General features: G+C 56.3%; 6 protein-coding genes across 6 annotated transcripts; 4 read left to right on the top strand and 2 right to left on the bottom strand.

Annotated features, from left to right (window-relative positions):
- Positions 1 to 1,528: 1,528 nt before the first annotated feature.
- J7T55_007036 (uncharacterized protein) lies at positions 1,529 to 3,112 on the top strand (the record flags this gene model as incomplete). Its single annotated transcript, XM_053135889.1, has 5 exons — positions 1,529 to 1,598; positions 1,723 to 1,934; positions 2,006 to 2,410; positions 2,557 to 2,776; positions 2,991 to 3,112. The coding sequence occupies 5 exons, from the start codon at positions 1,529 to 1,531 to the stop codon at positions 3,110 to 3,112; spliced, it is 1,029 nt and encodes a 342-aa protein (XP_052986534.1).
- An 878-nt stretch (positions 3,113 to 3,990) lies between these two features.
- On the bottom strand, positions 3,991 to 5,331 carry J7T55_007035 (denosylhomocysteinase; the record flags this gene model as incomplete). The annotated part of the gene is made up of 1 exon (XM_053135888.1): positions 3,991 to 5,331. One exon carries the CDS (start codon positions 5,329 to 5,331, stop codon positions 3,991 to 3,993), a length of 1,341 nt encoding a protein of 446 aa, XP_052986533.1.
- A 1,888-nt stretch (positions 5,332 to 7,219) lies between these two features.
- Positions 7,220 to 8,737, bottom strand: J7T55_007034 (translation initiation factor 3 subunit H; the record flags this gene model as incomplete). The annotated part of the gene is made up of 3 exons (XM_053135887.1): positions 7,220 to 7,781; positions 7,935 to 8,401; positions 8,684 to 8,737. 3 exons carry the CDS (start codon positions 8,735 to 8,737, stop codon positions 7,220 to 7,222), a joined length of 1,083 nt encoding a protein of 360 aa, XP_052986532.1.
- Positions 8,738 to 9,570: 833 nt separating this feature from the next.
- J7T55_007033 (uncharacterized protein) lies at positions 9,571 to 10,801 on the top strand (the record flags this gene model as incomplete). The annotated part of the gene is made up of 2 exons (XM_053135885.1): positions 9,571 to 9,600; positions 9,674 to 10,801. 2 exons carry the CDS (start codon positions 9,571 to 9,573, stop codon positions 10,799 to 10,801), a joined length of 1,158 nt encoding a protein of 385 aa, XP_052986531.1.
- A 1,835-nt stretch (positions 10,802 to 12,636) lies between these two features.
- On the top strand, positions 12,637 to 13,502 carry J7T55_007032 (uncharacterized protein; the record flags this gene model as incomplete). The annotated part of the gene is made up of 2 exons (XM_053135884.1): positions 12,637 to 13,067; positions 13,289 to 13,502. The coding sequence occupies 2 exons, from the start codon at positions 12,637 to 12,639 to the stop codon at positions 13,500 to 13,502; spliced, it is 645 nt and encodes a 214-aa protein (XP_052986530.1).
- A 1,309-nt stretch (positions 13,503 to 14,811) lies between these two features.
- On the top strand, positions 14,812 to 16,388 carry J7T55_007031 (uncharacterized protein; the record flags this gene model as incomplete). Its single annotated transcript, XM_053135883.1, has 2 exons — positions 14,812 to 15,470; positions 15,536 to 16,388. The coding sequence occupies 2 exons, from the start codon at positions 14,812 to 14,814 to the stop codon at positions 16,386 to 16,388; spliced, it is 1,512 nt and encodes a 503-aa protein (XP_052986529.1).
- Positions 16,389 to 16,600: the final 212 nt, after the last annotated feature.

Below are 16,600 nucleotides of genomic sequence, written 5' to 3'. Positions count from 1 at the left end.
TTTCCCGGCTGGTAACATTGCAGTCACTGCGTATATATCAGTGGCCATTTTGGTTGTTTCATTTTCCTTTTTCTGTGGTGGGGGCTGGGGGGCGTTTACACATCTCGGCAGGTCGTGACTAGTGAAGGGGCAAATTAGCGCACGCTTGTAATGTATACAGCATTGATCGCGAGTGAGGGCGGAATGGGCGGGGCGTGGGGGGTTCCGACTCAATAGATGACGCAGCACCTGGGTACAGGTTAGCCAGCAAAAGGAGAGACAGATCCAGCATCGACCTCGAGCGAGTGCACGGCGAGGGTCGGCCTGCGCTGTACAGCTAGTCTTAATTACACAACAGGAGCCCTCGTCAGAGGTTTCCTCAACAACCAAAACAACACTCATGTCCTAGTCTTACCTGGTGATCGCAGTGCATATGCCAGGGATTTGGGTCCCGGTCAAGTGTAAGCTATCCCATGATGTATGATGTTTCCCCCCCCCCCCTTCTCTCTCTCTCACTCACTCACTCACTCACTCATTCACACTCACTCATTCACACTCACTCATTCACACTCACTCATTCACACTCACTCATTCACACTCACTCATTTACACTCACTCACACTCACAAAAAACGATCACGTATGTCAAGGAAGAGCAAGGGGTTCGGTCATACGGGCGATCTGCAAACCATATACCCATTCTCATCCCGGCAAATGCAAGTGCGGCGTGAGGAGGGGTGCCATGAGATAATGAGAGGTTTCCACTCTGTACCCCGGCCTTTTGCCTCAGTAATAAGGCAACTTGTGAATCAGGACGGTATGCCATCTCCAGAAGGGTGTGTGCTAGTCAGGTCTCAGGCCGACGTTTAGGATACCCGCGGGCTGGAAGTGGGATCTGAATATGTGGAGCAGAGGCGCGGGGCTCGCCGCCAATACTGTGCCATGCCGCTTCCGCGAACTCATCAAACGTTCCCTTGCAGTGCAGAGCCGTGCTGTCGTATGCGTGCAAGTCGGGGCTTCTGACACACAAGGCGTTATTTCCCTATCACTTGGCTTCGACGGCGCCTTTCCTGGCAGTGGAGAGGTCTCAATTGAATCATTCAACACCGCATAGCACAGCACAGCACAGCACAGCACAGCACAGCACAGCACAGTAAGTAGCTGGGCGAGGACTTGTTGACGGCGCAAAGGCAAATGTGTCGCCGCCCGCCTCGCGTCTTGATCTGTACACCACCCAATCAATCACGGCCGAGGGCCGTGGCACGTAGGCCTACCCATACAGCCAGCTGGCCGGTTATACTACATGCAGGCAATCTTTCCCCAACACACATCCTCGCCTCGCCCGCTGCAATCTCTCTGCCCTGCCCGCCTGTCCATCCCTCCTCCCAACAGACCCCCGTCCCTTCAATCGCTAACTCTCGGCTCCAGGTCAGGGACTAAAGAGCCAGTGCATGTGCTCGTCAAGAGGCCAACAGCGCTCAGATCCGCAGCATTTCGTCGCCAGTGGGCTCTGCTGGAGGTGAACCAGGAGGAGGCCCGGAACAAAAACAATGGCGGCTCCACGCAGCAAACTACTCCAGCTCGGCGTTGTCGAACACGCGCACGACACCTGGGATACCAGTAAGTGACGGCAGGCGGAGCCCTGGTCCCCTCCTCGAACATGTCGCGGCTGGGTTCCTGTTGTGTCAAGAGTCCGCTGGATATCCGCCGCCCGGGCCTGAGCAAACTGCTGACCAAGCTCCAGTCAGCTCCATGGCCGATGTGGTCGTGCCCAAGTCGACCGACAGAGCTGGCTTCCTCTTGGAGGCTGCCTCGGGGGCTTTCGACGGGTGCCTGGTGGCCTATCGGACCTTCGGGTCCGTCTCCATCACCGGCCGCATCGATTCCGAGCTTGTCTTGGCCCTGCCGTCGTCACTCAAGTTCATCTGCCACAACGGCGCTGGGTTTGATCAGATAGTAGGCCACCCCGCGGCCCTGAGCTCGGCACAACACAAGTGGGGCTACTGACACTGTGTGTGATGCTGCAGGACGTTCCAGCCTGCACCAGTCGAGGCATCAAAGTGTCCAACGTTCCCACGGCTGTGGATGACGCTACAGCGGATACGGCAATATTCCTCATGCTCGGAGCCCTGCGAAACTTCCCCCTTAGCATGCACAACCTCAGGCAGGGGAACTGGCGTGGTTGCGAGCAAGATGGTTCGCTACCTGCGCTGGGCCACGATCCGCAGGGCAAAAGCCTAGGCATCGTTGGAATGGGTGGCATCGGCCGAAACATGGCTAGGAAAGCCCTGGCCTTCGGCATGAAGATCCTATACCACAATCGGACCAGGCTGGATGAGGGTGTCGAGAGGGAGCTGGGAGGCGCCCAGTATTGTGACTTTGAGAGTCTGTTGAGGCACAGCGACGTGCTGAGTCTGAATCTGCCCCTGAACGTACGTGCCACTGCCCCCCACCCCTCCCCCCTCGCTGCAAAAACAACAACAAAAACAAAAAACACAACTTGCAACACTCTCTTCTTGCCTTTTCCCTATCCCTTCGAGGCGTTGAGGGGTACAAGCGTGCTAACCAGGCTCCGTAGCCACATACCAGGCACATCATCTCGACGCGTGAGCTATCAATGGTCAAGCACGGCGTCGTCATCGTAAACACGGCGCGCGGTGCGGTCATAGACGAGGCCGCTCTGGTGGAGGCTCTTGACTCGGGCAGGGTTGCGAGCGTCGGGCTAGATGTCTACGAAAACGAGCCCGACATCCACCCGGGCCTGTTGGCGAACAACCGGGCATTATTGGTGCCGCACAGTAAGCAGGTTCCGGATACAACTTTATTAAACCCTTCTCCAGGGAGAGACATCTGCTATCACCCGTTCTCTGTTTCACCGCTTGCTCTGAAGCCCTTTGTTGGGCTGCAGCTTTTGGAACAGGCAATGTGTGTGTGGCGGCCTGCTTCGACCTGTCTTGGAGGAACGCTTTCCCCGCCCCGGTGCTTTTGATTGCTAACTTTGTACTGCTGCAGTGGGCACCTGGACGGTCGAGACCGAGGCCAAGATGGAGGAGTGGACCATGGCGAACGTGCAGACGGCCATCCTGGACGGGCGCCTGAAGAGCATTGTTCCGGAGCAGAAGGGCATGCAGTGAAGGAGAGTCAATTGCGGGGTGAGCTGTTTTGGCGAGCCAATAAAGGGAGGGAACAAGAGCATCTATCTCATCATGTGTCGCCTATGGACAAGTCTTTGGATGTGTGGGGAGCGGCAGAGCCTTCGAAAGGCAAATAGTCGTTAATTCCCCGTGGGATAGCATGAGTTGCCTCTTCCCGCCCCCAAAAACACAACCTGCTACATCCGACCTACCACACATCTCACAGGGCAACGCCCCGGGCTTGGACGCGCCCGTTCTAAATCCTTCGCGATATGAAACAGATTACTGCAAACTCTTCTCTACTCTTTATTCGTCTCAAGTCTACGGTATCCGGCTACGTTGAAGAGCCAACCGCTTGATCCAGTCGCACGCCCGCCAGGCCACGTCCTTGATGACGGCGTGATGAGCCGCCTGCACAATATTCAAAACGCCCTTCCAGCCAGGGGGGAATAATCAATGCAACAAAAGGTATAATTTATCCCAACGCCGTTTTTGTTGAAAAAGCCAGCCGCCTCCGGCCCCCTCTCCCCGTGAGCGTCCGTTTTGAATTTTGTCCCTACCAGCCAAAGCAAACAATAATGCTGCCCCATTTGAAGAAAAAAAAAGGATCATCGCCATGACCGTCATGCTGTTGAAAACATTGCTTTTGGTATCTTATGTCCTCTAGCGCAAAATCGCACTCCAAAGTGCCGAAATATTAGGGCGAGATCCACGGGGTTGAAACGTCCGGGAAATCGCGTCAATATACAAATACCGCGCCGGGGAGGCGCTTAGTAGCGGTAGCTGCAAAGAGGTTAGAAGACATGGTCAGGTAACGCCCCCCCTTTATTTTGGTTGTGAGGTGGAGGGGGGGCAGATGGGCATAGATGGGCATAGACTTACTGGTCGCTCTTGTAAGGACCCTCGTTGGGGAGGCTGAGGTACTCGGCCTGGACAGGGGTGAGCTCGGTGAGCTCGACGTTGCAGTGGGCCAGGTGCAGGCGGGCAACCTCCTCGTCGAGGACCTTTGGCAGGACATAGACCTTCTTCTCGAGCTTGCCCGACTTTGCGTACTCGACGTACTTCTCGCCGAAGGCCTTGTCCTCGTTCTTGTAGAGCATGATCTGGGCAAGGACCTGGTTGGTGAAGGAGCAAGACATGACAAACGAGGAGTGACCCGTGGCACAGCCCAGGTTGACGAGACGGCCCTCGGCAAGGAGGATGATGTGGCGGCCGGAATTCATCAGGTAGCGGTCGACCTGGGGCTTGATGTTCTGGACGCTCTTGGCGTTGGCCTTGAGCCAGGCGACGTCGATCTCGATGTCGAAGTGGCCGATGTTGCAGACGATGGCGTCGTTGGGCATGGCATCAAAGTGCCTGCCGACGAGGATGTCACGGCAGCCGGTGGTGGTGACGAAGATCTGGCCGATGCTGGCGACCTTGTCCATGGGGGCGACCTGGTAGCCGGCCATGGCGGCCTGCAGGGCGTTGATGGGGTCGATCTCGGTGACGATGACACGGGCACCCATGCCGTGCAGGGCCTGGGCGCAGCCCTTGCCGACGTCGCCAAAGCCGGCGACGACGGCGATCTTGCCGGCAATCATAACGTCGGTGGCGCGCTTGATGCCGTCGATGAGGGACTCACGGCAGCCGTAGAGGTTGTCAAACTTTGACTTTGTGACCGAGTCGTTGACGTTGATGGCGGGGACGAGGAGCTGGCCGTCCTTGAGCATCTTGTAGAGGTGGTGGACACCGGTGGTGGTCTCCTCGGAGACGCCGTAGCAGTCCTTAAGCATGTCGGGGTACTTGTCGTGGACGAGGTGGGTCAGGTCACCGCCGTCGTCGAGGATGAGGTTGAGCTTCTTGCCGTCCTTGAAGGCGCCGAGCTGCTGCTCGAGGCACCAGTTGTACTCGTCCTCAGTCTCGCCCTTCCAGGCGAAGACGGGGACACCGGCGGCGGCGATGGCGGCGGCGGCGTGGTCCTGGGTGGAGAAGATGTTGCATGAGGTCCAGGTGACCTCGGCGCCGAGGGCAGTCAGGGTCTCGATGAGGACGGCAGTCTGAATGGTCATGTGCAGGCAGCCGGCAATGCGGGCGCCAGCCAGGGGCTGGTCCTCAGCATACTTCTTGCGGGTGGCCATCAGGCCGGGCATCTCGTTCTCGGCCAGCTCGATCTCCCGGCGGCCGAAGGCGGCCAGGGAGATGTCGGCGACCTTGAACTTCTGGGCAGGAGCAGACATTGTGGTGGTGGTAAGAGGTTAGGTGGTGGTGGTGGGGAGAAGAGAAGTTTGCTGTAGGTTGTCAATTAGCCGTTGAGTCCAAGTCCAGCAAGAGCAAATCTGACAAGAGGGTGTTTGGAAGAGGTAGGAGAAGGAAGGTCAAGACGGGGACGGGGACGAGGACGAGGACGAGGACGGAAACGAAGACAAAGGCGAAGATTGAGGATGAGGAGGAAGAGGTTGGGAGGAGGGGGCGGTGGGGTCAGGGAGACAGTTTTGTCGCCGGGAACATTGACAGATGCCTGCCCCCTCCACCCCTCCACCACTCCCCTCCCCATGTTGGGAAAAACTCTGAGCCCGGACAGCTGTCTGTCTCGGCGATGCCAAGCTAGGCCGCCAAAACCCGAGAGCCGGAACGGGGGCATTGAATGACGCTGTGGGATCAAGGGTGGGATAAGGTGGGATAAGCATGCAGCTTGAGGGGTAGCGACAGATCCTGAGGGCCATGTGAAAAGTGTAGCACGAGTTGACCAAAAAAAAAAAAAAGAAGAAGAAAAAGGAATACTCACACTAGATGACAGATTCCTGGGCAACGCGGCGAGGTATGTATGTGCGTTGTTGTTGGTGCAATTGGAGTCTGACGGTGAGGACGAGAACAAGATGAATCTAGATCTAGTTCGCAAGCAAAGGACTGCAGTGCAATTGCAGAGTGCAGGGAGATGGAGAATCGAGGGAACGGGAGAGAGAGAGAGCAGTGAGGATGAGGAGTGAGAGAGAAGTAAGAGGCGGGAGGTGAGAAGTGAGAAGTGAACGAAAGGAGGGGTTTTGTGATGGGCAGGCCAGAGGGGCACAGCTCCCAGAGAGAGAGAGTCCCAAGCTCAGAAGCTCAACCCGGCGCTGCTGAGGCGGGAAGGGCAGGGGGTTACGAGGGGGGTTAGGTAAGTGGGGTGGGTAACATACGCACAAACTCAACCTACCTACCTGAGGTACACAAGGTACACAAGCACGGCGGACACAGGTAGACGAGATGTTGGTAACGGGGGGAGGCACCGGTTAGACTACTGACTGTTACTGCACTGACTTGACTCTGCAGCCGCAGCCGCCGCCGCCGCCTCCTCCGCCGAGAGAGAGAGAGAGAGAGAGAGAGAGAGGGGTTCAACTACTCTCCCGAGTCCATCCATCCATCGAGTCGAGTCGGTCAGCGAGCAGCGAGCTGACCCAGTTGATCCCCGTGCTGACTGACATACTCTCTCCTCATGCTGTCTGTCCTGTCCCGACTCCCGTCAGCCCCGACGCCCTCATCCCACGCTCTTATCCAAGGGGCGCACCTCAATCAATTTCACAACGCCATGCCCCATCAATTGACTGACTAGCTGCGTCGGGCATAAGTGGTCGGTGGGGCCAAGGTTGGCTTCAAGCTTCTCAGCTACTCTGTGACATGTTTTTTTTTTCTCTCTTTCTTTTGGTGTCATGATTAGTATCACCCAAGGCCTCAAGGCTTCTTCCGCCCTCGCCTTGCTCTTCTCTTGCTCTTCTCTTGCCTTGCCCTGCCCTGCCCTGACCTGACCTGCTCTGATTCCTGCGCACAGAATGTCGCTGATCCACCAGCCGGATCTAGGTCATTGGCTCTGGCTCTGCTGGCTCTGGCCGCGACATCTCTGATTGATTCTACCAGTCTTCATGATTTCAGCCCGCATCATTTTGTTCCTAAACGCCAGATCCCATGCAACAGCCCGTGCAGCAGCCCATGCAGCAGCCCATCCTGTGCGTGCCTAGACCTCGAGCTGTCTTCCCCCCGCCCCCCACCCCTTCGCTCGGCATAGCAATACATGGCGCAACCTACCGCCGCATATCCACACGCAGCCAGACCCCTTCTCCATCGCCCCCAGGCACCCCACTGGTCTCCTGCTTACTCCGGCACGAGGTTGCCTCGCACAGCAAACATCTTGGCGCTGATGTTTGCCGTGAATCCATCCACCTGTCTGCTGTACTGCTCCACCTGCTTCGCGTTGAGCATGCCCTCCAGCCGGCTGGGCTCCTGAGGCAGCTTGAAAAGCCTCTGCCACTCGTCCTCTGGTAGCGGCGCCTGCTTGGCTGCCGCCCGCGACGCGTTCTCCGCCTTGCGCTTGGTCTGCCATGCCGTGATCTTGGCCTGCTCACGCGCCAGCTGTCTCTGGTAGTACTGGTGGTTGTTGAGGTCCGTGTAGTGCGACTCGATGCTGTCCAGGAGGAGGTCGCACGTCTTCTCAAGGAACGGGTCGATGGAAAGGTCCAGCGTGTCCAGGGATGGGTAGGCCGGGAGCTGCACCGGCGCGCGCTCGATGTCGGACAGCGACTGTGGCAGCTCCACCTCGGGGTTCGCCGGCGGCGCGGGCAACTGGTGCAGGAACGACGTGAGGAGGTGCGAGTTGTGAACGTGGACGGGCAGCTCGAGGAGAATGTCCTTGTACGTGAACTTGGTCTTTTGGAGGCTGCGGCGGATGTCAGCATCAGGGCGACGGGACTCGCGCGAGGTAGCGCCGGCCATTTGCACCAAGGGCTTCTTTCCCTTTCTCTCTGCTTCCAACCCTCCTCCCCCAAGGAAAAAAAAACTCTCCCGTCAATGAATCAGGACGTAGACCTACTTTTCTGTGGTGAACTTGTTCTCCTTGTAAGCCGCCATGAAGGTGCTGGTGAGCTTGAAGGCACGGAGGCTAAGAGAGCCCTGGGAGCTCCGGCTGACGTCGTGAACGAGGGCGACGACGTTGTTGTTCTCGCGCTGGTAGTGGTACATGTTCTCGATGAAGCCCAGGTTCACGAAGTTGCCCATGGTGGCGCTCGTATACCAACCAACATTGTTGGCGTCGACGTTGACCTCCTTCAGGTGCCTTATCATGTCGTTCTGGTAGTTGATGTTGGCCTTTGCGCGAGGGGCGGCAGCAGCCAGGCTGGAGGCATCGTTCTGGTGGGAGTCGGCGCTGGCGACATCGATGGTCGGGAAGGGGAAGGTGTTTGTGACCTCGAGGGCGGCGTTGTTGTCCAGACCGACGAGGGAGCCGGTCGCGGTGGTAGGGAAGGATGATGAGCAGTGTTTGGTGATCTTCATGACAACCTAGGGCGCGAGGACAGGGCGATGTCAGCAAGCCTGGCCCTCCTTCTTCTTCTTCGTCTTCTTCTTCACGCAACAGCATCGTGTCCCACGGCCACGGCCACGACTACAGCCACGCAGGCTTTGTGAAGCAAGGCAGAGGTGGGGAAAAGGTTTCGCTTGGTGTCGCTCTCGCAAACCTCGCCTTTGGGTTGGGAGTGTCTGTGACCGGGACGGATGGACAGGCGTGGAGGGGGGTGGGGGGGGAGGCAAGGACGCAGAGCAGAAAGACCAGGCAAAACTCACCAGGGCCTCAACCTGGACCGACTTGATCGCATCATCTTTTCTTGGGTCGGCCATGTTTGTGTGATTTATCGTCGCGTGGTGTCCTGGATGTAGTCACTGTCTTCAGACGGATGGCTGACGGATCGAGGGTCGAGGGCCGAGGGTCGTGGAGGCTGGAGAGTGCGTAGTGGGCGCTGTGTGCTTCTGTCAGGAGTTGAAGATTTTGGGGGTACTAGGCACGGCACAGTTTTCGTGGGCTGCGAACGTGGAAAGGCGGTGGGGCAAAGGAGGAGCTAATGATTGGTGGCAGGGTCGCTCGCTCACCTTGGAACCCCGCTGCGCGCTACAGTACGTGAGTACGTAGACTTTACTTGTAGTCTGTTTGTGCATCAACACCCACCTTCAATTTATCAACCACTATGTAAAAGCAATCAATATCTGTCTCATTTGTATTGTACATAATACAAACCAGGGACATTAGGTGCTGTCAACAAACTTTTACGTGATAGTAAATAATCTTTACTTGTTGTTGCGAGGGAGAGGTCTTTTTGTTCATAAAGAGGCTGTCTATTCCATGCAACAAGAAAAGGTCGATACACGGTACCGTACAATCAATGTGCTAATTGGATTCCAGGACCCCTGCAAACCACGCACACGCACCGTCTACGTTTTACTTACTACGACCACTACCACTGCTACACAGTAGACTGGGACGCACATCGGGCCGTTCTGCCATCATGGCTAGCTGATGTCATCGTCACTGAGTCCAGACGGCCGATCTGTTCCCGCTCAATAGGACATGGTCTATCTGGACTGATTCGGCGGGCCTGGTGGACAAGATGTGATCCAACTCCCAGTCCCATCAACGTCCGCCCGTCTCGAGTCTCGATGGTGCCTTGTGAGATGAGATGAGCAATACAAACACAGACATCCTGGTTGTGAGTGCCCGCCATCATCATCACCACCAAACCCGCTGGTCCTGGGACTGACTGAACTTGCTCCCGTCGACAGGCAGGCGCTGCGGCCGCCTTCACCATCGACCTACTCGTCTACCCTCTTGACACCATTAAAACCCGGTGGCAGAGTCAGGACTACCTCAAGACCTTCGCGCGCTCGCCTTCTGTCAACCAGGCCCCCCGCAATGTCTTCCGCGGACTTTATCAGGGCGTTGGCAGCGTCATCATTGCCACACTTCCTGCCGCTGGGATATTCTTCAGCACCTATGAAGCCACCAAGCCGTTTTATTCGGGTCTCTCCGGGACCTTGCCAGGCTGGGTTGTCCTCCCTACGCCGCTGGTCCACTCCCTGGCATCCGGCACTGCGGAGCTGGCCTCCTGTCTCGTGCTCACACCTGCCGAGGTCATCAAGCAGAACGCCCAGATGATCCGGTCTAGTGGTGGGTCTAGCCCCCGGCGTGGGGGTTGGAGGAACAGCACCTCCGTCCAGGCCCTCCGCATGTTGGTATCAGGTCCCAGCGGCGCGAGCGGCGCGGACGGCGCGGCCCGTCGCCTCCTGACCGGTTACACGGCACTCGTGGCCAGGAACCTACCCTTTACGGCGCTACAGTTCCCGATTTTCGAGGCAACCAGGCGGCGCATCTGGGAGTCCCGCGACCGGCGGGCGGAAGCTACGCCGACAGTCAAGGACGCGCCCGGCGGGGTTGCAGGCGGCGAGAGGAGAGTGGAACAAGGGGCCGTGGCGCGCGGGCTGCTCGAAACAGGCTACGTGAACGGGACAAGCGCGGCGCTGTCAGGCGCTGTCGCTGCAGTCGTTACTTCGCCTGCAGACACCATCAAGACCCGCATGATGCTCTTTGCGGGGGAGGAGAGGGAGCGGCGGGCCCAATTCAATGAGCAGGAGCAACGGCTGCGGGACTCTGGCGCGAAGGCCTCGGGGGGGGAGACCCATCGTGAGACACAGAAGAGACTGGAAAGCGCCGTCAGACGCCAAGGGTTGAACGGGATGGAGGTGGCAAAGCTGATCTACCGGGAAAGGGGCGTCTATGGTCTGTTTAGAGGGGGCTTGCTCCGGGCGGCCTGGACCGCGTTGGGAAGTGGATTGTACCTGGGGACGTACGAAGTTGCCAAGGTGTGGTTGAAGGGCAGCAGCGAGGTAGATACGGACAGTGGGGACTTATGAGGTCAACCAGGCGGGTACACAGATTGCAGACAATTCTGAAGCCGGGGAGGTGGTGATATTTCACACGCAGCCAGAGCCCACGACTCAAAGAAATAGCATCATGTCAAGGAATTGCACTACGGGGGCATTTCCTCTCCTTGTCATTGAGAGGGTGACTGTGTCGTTGTTTAGGATATCTATGATGACGCTTTGGAAAGTGACTGGGTAGATATGGCGCTTCTGACTTGGTGCTATAAGACGCATCAGCTTCCTCGGGGCCGGCCATTCACAGATGGGCGATAGGCCTTGCAGCAGTGGGCCAACCAGAATTGAGTTGAGGCCCGGGCCGCGGCAGGATGGATCGTTCTGTGTGTGTGTGTGTGTGTGTGTGTGTGAGAGAGAGAGAGGAGAGAGAGAGAGAGAGAGATAGATAGATAGATAGAAGGAAAGAGAGCAAGAGAGACAGGCTCGAGGCCAGATACCGAGGCGCTCCTGGTGTGATTCCCCGGTGAAATCAGAACTGATCCAGGCATTCTCTGATATCTGGCATCGCCGTCTCTCTCACGGGCGGTGTCCCGAGATCGCCTCGGTCGCAGAGTTGCAGGATGCAGGATGCAGGCGCATGCATTGATACAAGGCAATGTAGCCTCACAGCGTCCAATCCGAGGTGGCGCACATTATCAGATAGAGGGCAGTAGGGTTCTTCTGCATTGCCACGTCTCGCCCAGCCGGCGGCGACGAAGGTGGGAAAATGACTCGGTTCGGCAGGCCATGCATCTTCAATGCTCTGCTGGAGCCGCCGGAAGTGCCTTGCTCATGCTCATGCTCATGCCCATGCCCTTGCTCATATGCCAGATATCCCCAGGGATGGTGGGAAAGTTGTCAGTCTGTCAGTCTAGGCGGTGAGTCGTCGGTTCGGAGGGCCGCATATTTCTGGCTCTCTCTGGTCATGGTTTAAGGTCTACCGGACTGTACTCTGTCTAATGAATGAATGCTTAGTGCTTTGTCTTCGTCTTCTCCAAAAAAAAAAAATGGCATCAACCCGTCAGGCAATGGCGCGATCTGCGCTCCCGCGACGACGGCTCCCAACTGTTGCACAGTGCCGTGAAACAATAGCGGCAGCATTCCACCACGCCAGAAAGCTGTGTCCTCGGGCACGGGGCATGTGGCATCTAGACCAAAGGCGTCAAGAGAGTACAGGCAAGCCATGGAGAGAGGAGAGTGAGGCAGGGCGGGGTGAAGTTTGTCTCTACCTGTCTACTGTACATGTAAACGGGGTACATATATTTCTACCGGTACCTAAGTAGTCTAGACAGAGGCGGACCCAGGCCAAGTAAGTGATCCCGGCTGCACGCCATCTGTTTGCTTGTCGCAGCCCGTTCCCCGTTGTCGTTCCCGGGCCCCAACAAGATGGTTCTGGCCTGTCTGGGGGCGCACCTGGGGGCACCCGGATGGCCCACGACCGTCGCTCGCCATTATTGCGACAGATGTCATAAACCTTGTGCGAGAGACCCGGCTTTGATGCGCCCTCGGCCGATGATGCAGCGGCCCCTGAAGATCAAAACCTGAACGCGGTCGTCCTCTCATGTACGTAAATGGATATATATATATATATATACATACATACACACACACACACACTCGCGCGCGCGCACATGCATACGAGAGCACGCACACACACACACACACACACACACACACGCACACACACCCCTCTATGCATACATAGATAAAAACATATACATGCATGGATTAAAAGCCGCCCTCCGCGCTGACAACCGAGGCTTGGCTGTCGACTGCGTCTCCCGGAAACACCCTCTTCAGAAATACAACAAGACAGAAGACAGATCGTCGAGATGACCGTCAACGACGTATTGCCAGGTAACAATGCCTTCTCCGAGACAGCCATCCTGGACAAGAAGGCCATTAACGGCCTGTCGGGTGGCCCCCGGCAGCATGTCGTCGCGTCGCCGTACACCGAGGCAGCGCATCTGCTGGACCTGGATACTCTGGATGCCGAGAACCAGATGCTGGCAGAAGCGCTGCTGGACCTGAGGTGCCTGCGGGACGACTACGCGACTGCGGCATACTTGGAGACGTTCAATTGGGAAGAGGTTGTGGGCCGGGTGCGGGAGCTGGCAGCAGCCAGGAAACACTGCTGGAGGGAGACGTCGTGGTACATTGTCGCCTTCCGCTCGCGGTATATAGAGGGCATCGACTATGGTCACCTTGGCGACCTCGACAAGGCGGCTCATGCGGAGGCCACAGCCAGTGGGGGGTTCCTCAAGTGCGTCGCTCTTCCTTCTCGCGGCTATGTATTCCTCACACCCAACTCAGTCACGCACTCGCTCTCTCACTGTCCCTCACTCGCCCTCATGCACATATACACACAAACAGACGCTCTCCCACCCGCCCCCCCCACCCCACCCTTCCGTCTTGCTGGTTTGTCGTTTGAATGCCCCCGTCCGCGCCGCTGAGTGAATCTAACAATTTGTGTGACGCTGGCAGATATTGGTTTGGGACGCCCGACCGCAATCTCCGCAACCTGGCGACGTGTATCTGGCGCAATCGTGAAGACGCGCGGAGGGGAGGGACGGGGCCTGCGCATAAAGAGGCAATCAAGGCCGTGCGCACCATGTATGCTGAGTGGAGGATCGACCAGCACCGGCTCATCATCCGAGACGGCTTGTCGAGCTGGGAGATGATCGAGTGGACAGGTTGATGCAGCAGCGGTCCGCACGAGTGATGCGGCTCTGTTCCCAGCGGGTCGCCCGTGGACTCGTTCATGCATCCATCCTTCATGCTCGACATTGGCGTGGGGGGCATGAGTGGGATTGAGTGGGATGAGGATTGAGGACTGGTTGTGCAGCTTAGTCAGCGCCACCCTTCGCTCCGCCAGCCCAATACCCTCTCATGACATATCAACTTGACTCTTCTAGGCACGACGGACTTGAATAGACTGGACTCTAGACCTCTCCAGCCAGTGCCTGCTTGTCCTTGTGCATATGCTTCCTCACTCCGAGTACTGCTCAGCCCTCAGATCATGACCGATAGCCATCGTGCCGGGTAGATCAGAATCAACGTACACAAACAAAACAAAACTAATACGTACGGCACGTACTAGTGCACAGGTCGGAGGCTGCGAACACACGATGGAGAATACAGATGGTGCTTCAGTATTGGGAGCAACAAATGTGCTCAACAGAAATTGTACCGGGGAGCAGCCGGCACTAGAGCCATAAGGTGGAACTTATTGTATCCGAGCTTCTCTCTCTCTCACTATCTCTCTCCCTCTCTTTGTCTTTGCCTCTTGATCCTGTCTCGATATCGATCTTGATCTTGATCTTGATTGTCTTACCATGAGCCTAGCAATTGTACTTATATACTTTGGACGTATGTCCCCAAGAGGCTACCGTTAGCATATGTCCTGTGAATCATCTGTTCTTGATCAGCCTCGTCATGGTTTCCTTGCAATACTGCCGGACTGTGAATAGACGGAGCCTCGGAGCTACACATTACCCTGAATAGGCCGTGAATGCCCCACAGTGGGCTCCTCACGAGTGTTTGCAATCCATGTTGGCATCCGCAGCCTGGCAAGCATAAGCGTCAGACTGCGGCAACATTGTGTGACATGGCGTTGCATGTTAAAAGAAGAATAAAATTCACTCTATTCAAGTTATCCTGCGACAAATTATCTTGGAAGGGAAGTTGTAGTGTCCAGGTACACCCTAAAGATGGGTGTCCTCGCCAAGCTGCATAGCTGACGGTGAGATGCCTCTCGTCTCTGATCAAGAGGCCAATAGGCTGAAAGTTGTCGGAATCCATGCAAGCCCCTCATTTCAACACTGCCACCCACCGATACGACTGCGAGCACTGAATTGTCACAAGAGTTGGCCAATGTAGGTCTACTTGACCCGGTGATCTATCTTGTCAATTGTCTTGAGTCGGCTCCTACGGTCCTGCGAGCGCCGGCTTCAACGTAGAGCTTATTTCCAGCACCGGCTCCCCGTGAACATCTTTCAGCCACAAAAATGCGCTCTTCTGCATCCACAGTATTTACAGCACTCCTTCTTGCTGCCGCGGAGGCATTTTCTGATACCGCTGATGCAGCCATTGTCCGCGATGTGGTAATCGTCGGTGGTGGCGCTTCTGGGGCACATGCAGCGGTGCAGCTACGCGATATGGGGAAAACCATCGCACTGGTCGAGAAGCGAGACAGGCTTGTGAGCTATGATGCTGCCGCTGCCCATCAGTTTACTGACGGACTGTTTCAGGGAGGGCACACTGAGACGTATCATGACCCCGCCACCGGTAAGAACATCAATGTCGGTGTTCAAGCTTGGAATACGTACAAGAATTCCACAAACTTCATAACCGAACGCATGAACATGTCGATTATGGCGAAACCACAGACCTCTCTTACCACCAAGTACGTGGACTTCACGACTGGCCAAATCTTGCACAACTATGTGGCTCCTACAAGCATGGAGGTGCTTGCCGCCCTCAAGAGGTACCATGAACTGTGCGAGCAATACGAGCATCTGCTTCTACCAGGCTTCTTCGACTTCCCACTCCCGGGTGACATTCCCGAGGACCTGACACTTTCTTTCAGAGACTTTGTGGACAAATACAATATCTCGGCTGCCGTTCCACGACTGTTTGAGCTGACTGGCATGGGTGTCGGTGACATGTAAGTAGCTCTGACAATGATACCTCCTCTCTGCAATGAAGTCCCCATCATCCACTTGTGGTCAGCGAGAGTAGCCTGCTGAAGAAAAGCAGCATGAACACCGCCACAATGTATGTGATGCAGGCTGCGGGTGCCCCTTTGACAGGCATCTTCTTTGGAGAGACAAGCAACGTGGTCCCGGTGTCAGCGGACCTCTGTGAGCTGTATTCAAAGATTGGCAGTTTACTCGGCCACGATGTGCTCTATTCCAGCACTGTGGTATCTTCTGTACGTGGTGCCAACGACACAGGTGTCACGATCACGGTGAGAGCTGCAGACGGAACCAGGAAGCGAGTTGAAGCCAAGCGCCTCCTGCTCGCTATTGAACCTAGCGAGGATAACATGGCCCCTTTCGACTTGGACGAAAGCGAGCGGACCGTCTTCTCCAAGTTCCGATCTTCGAACGTTTATGTCGGCGCGGTGAGAAACCCGTCGCTAGTAGTAAATCAATCCCTGACCAACATGCCAGCCACTGCAGAGTCATCGAACTGGACGACACTTCCGCTTCCACCGTTTAATTCGCGGATCGACTACTTCGGCCAGGACAGTGACCTTTTTCGTTTTCTCATGGTCGCTAACACTGACCTTGGCACAAATGGAGCGCGAGATCTTGTCGTTGATGGTTTTAACAAAATGAAAGAGAGTGGAGTGCTTGCCGCCACTGACCAGATGCTCCAATTCGCTGCTCTTGAGGATCATGGGCCAATGCACATGCGGGTGGAGGCCAAACACATCAAGGCCGGGTTCATACAGGCCCAGTACGCGCTCCAGGCCCATCGCTCGACGTGGTGGACTGGAGCAGCGTTTTCGGCTCAATTTACTACCGTGCTTTGGGCCTTCAATGATTTGCTGCTGCCGATGATGGTCGAGAGTATGTAGATCAACTGAGCAACTTCGTGTCGGGGGCTCTCGCGTTATATACTGTTGAGCATCAGAAAAGCATTCATACTTGTCCCATAAAATGAGATTTTTCAGTGTCAAGGCACACCTAGCCGGTGAGTAGCGATGAAGAAGATATTGCCCTGCCATGTATGCTGTAAAAGCGGGCAGTACTTCACCAAGGCTCACAGGCATCCCAACAGGCTGGTCAA

Source organism: Diaporthe amygdali, assembly GCF_026229845.1.
Source record: "Diaporthe amygdali strain CAA958 chromosome Unknown NODE_60_length_211398_cov_62_513432, whole genome shotgun sequence".
In the NCBI taxonomy this organism is placed as follows: Eukaryota; Fungi; Ascomycota; class Sordariomycetes; order Diaporthales; family Diaporthaceae; genus Diaporthe; species Diaporthe amygdali.
The sequence above is the reverse complement of the archived record's forward strand: the minus strand, read 5'-3'. Positions and strand labels throughout refer to the sequence as shown.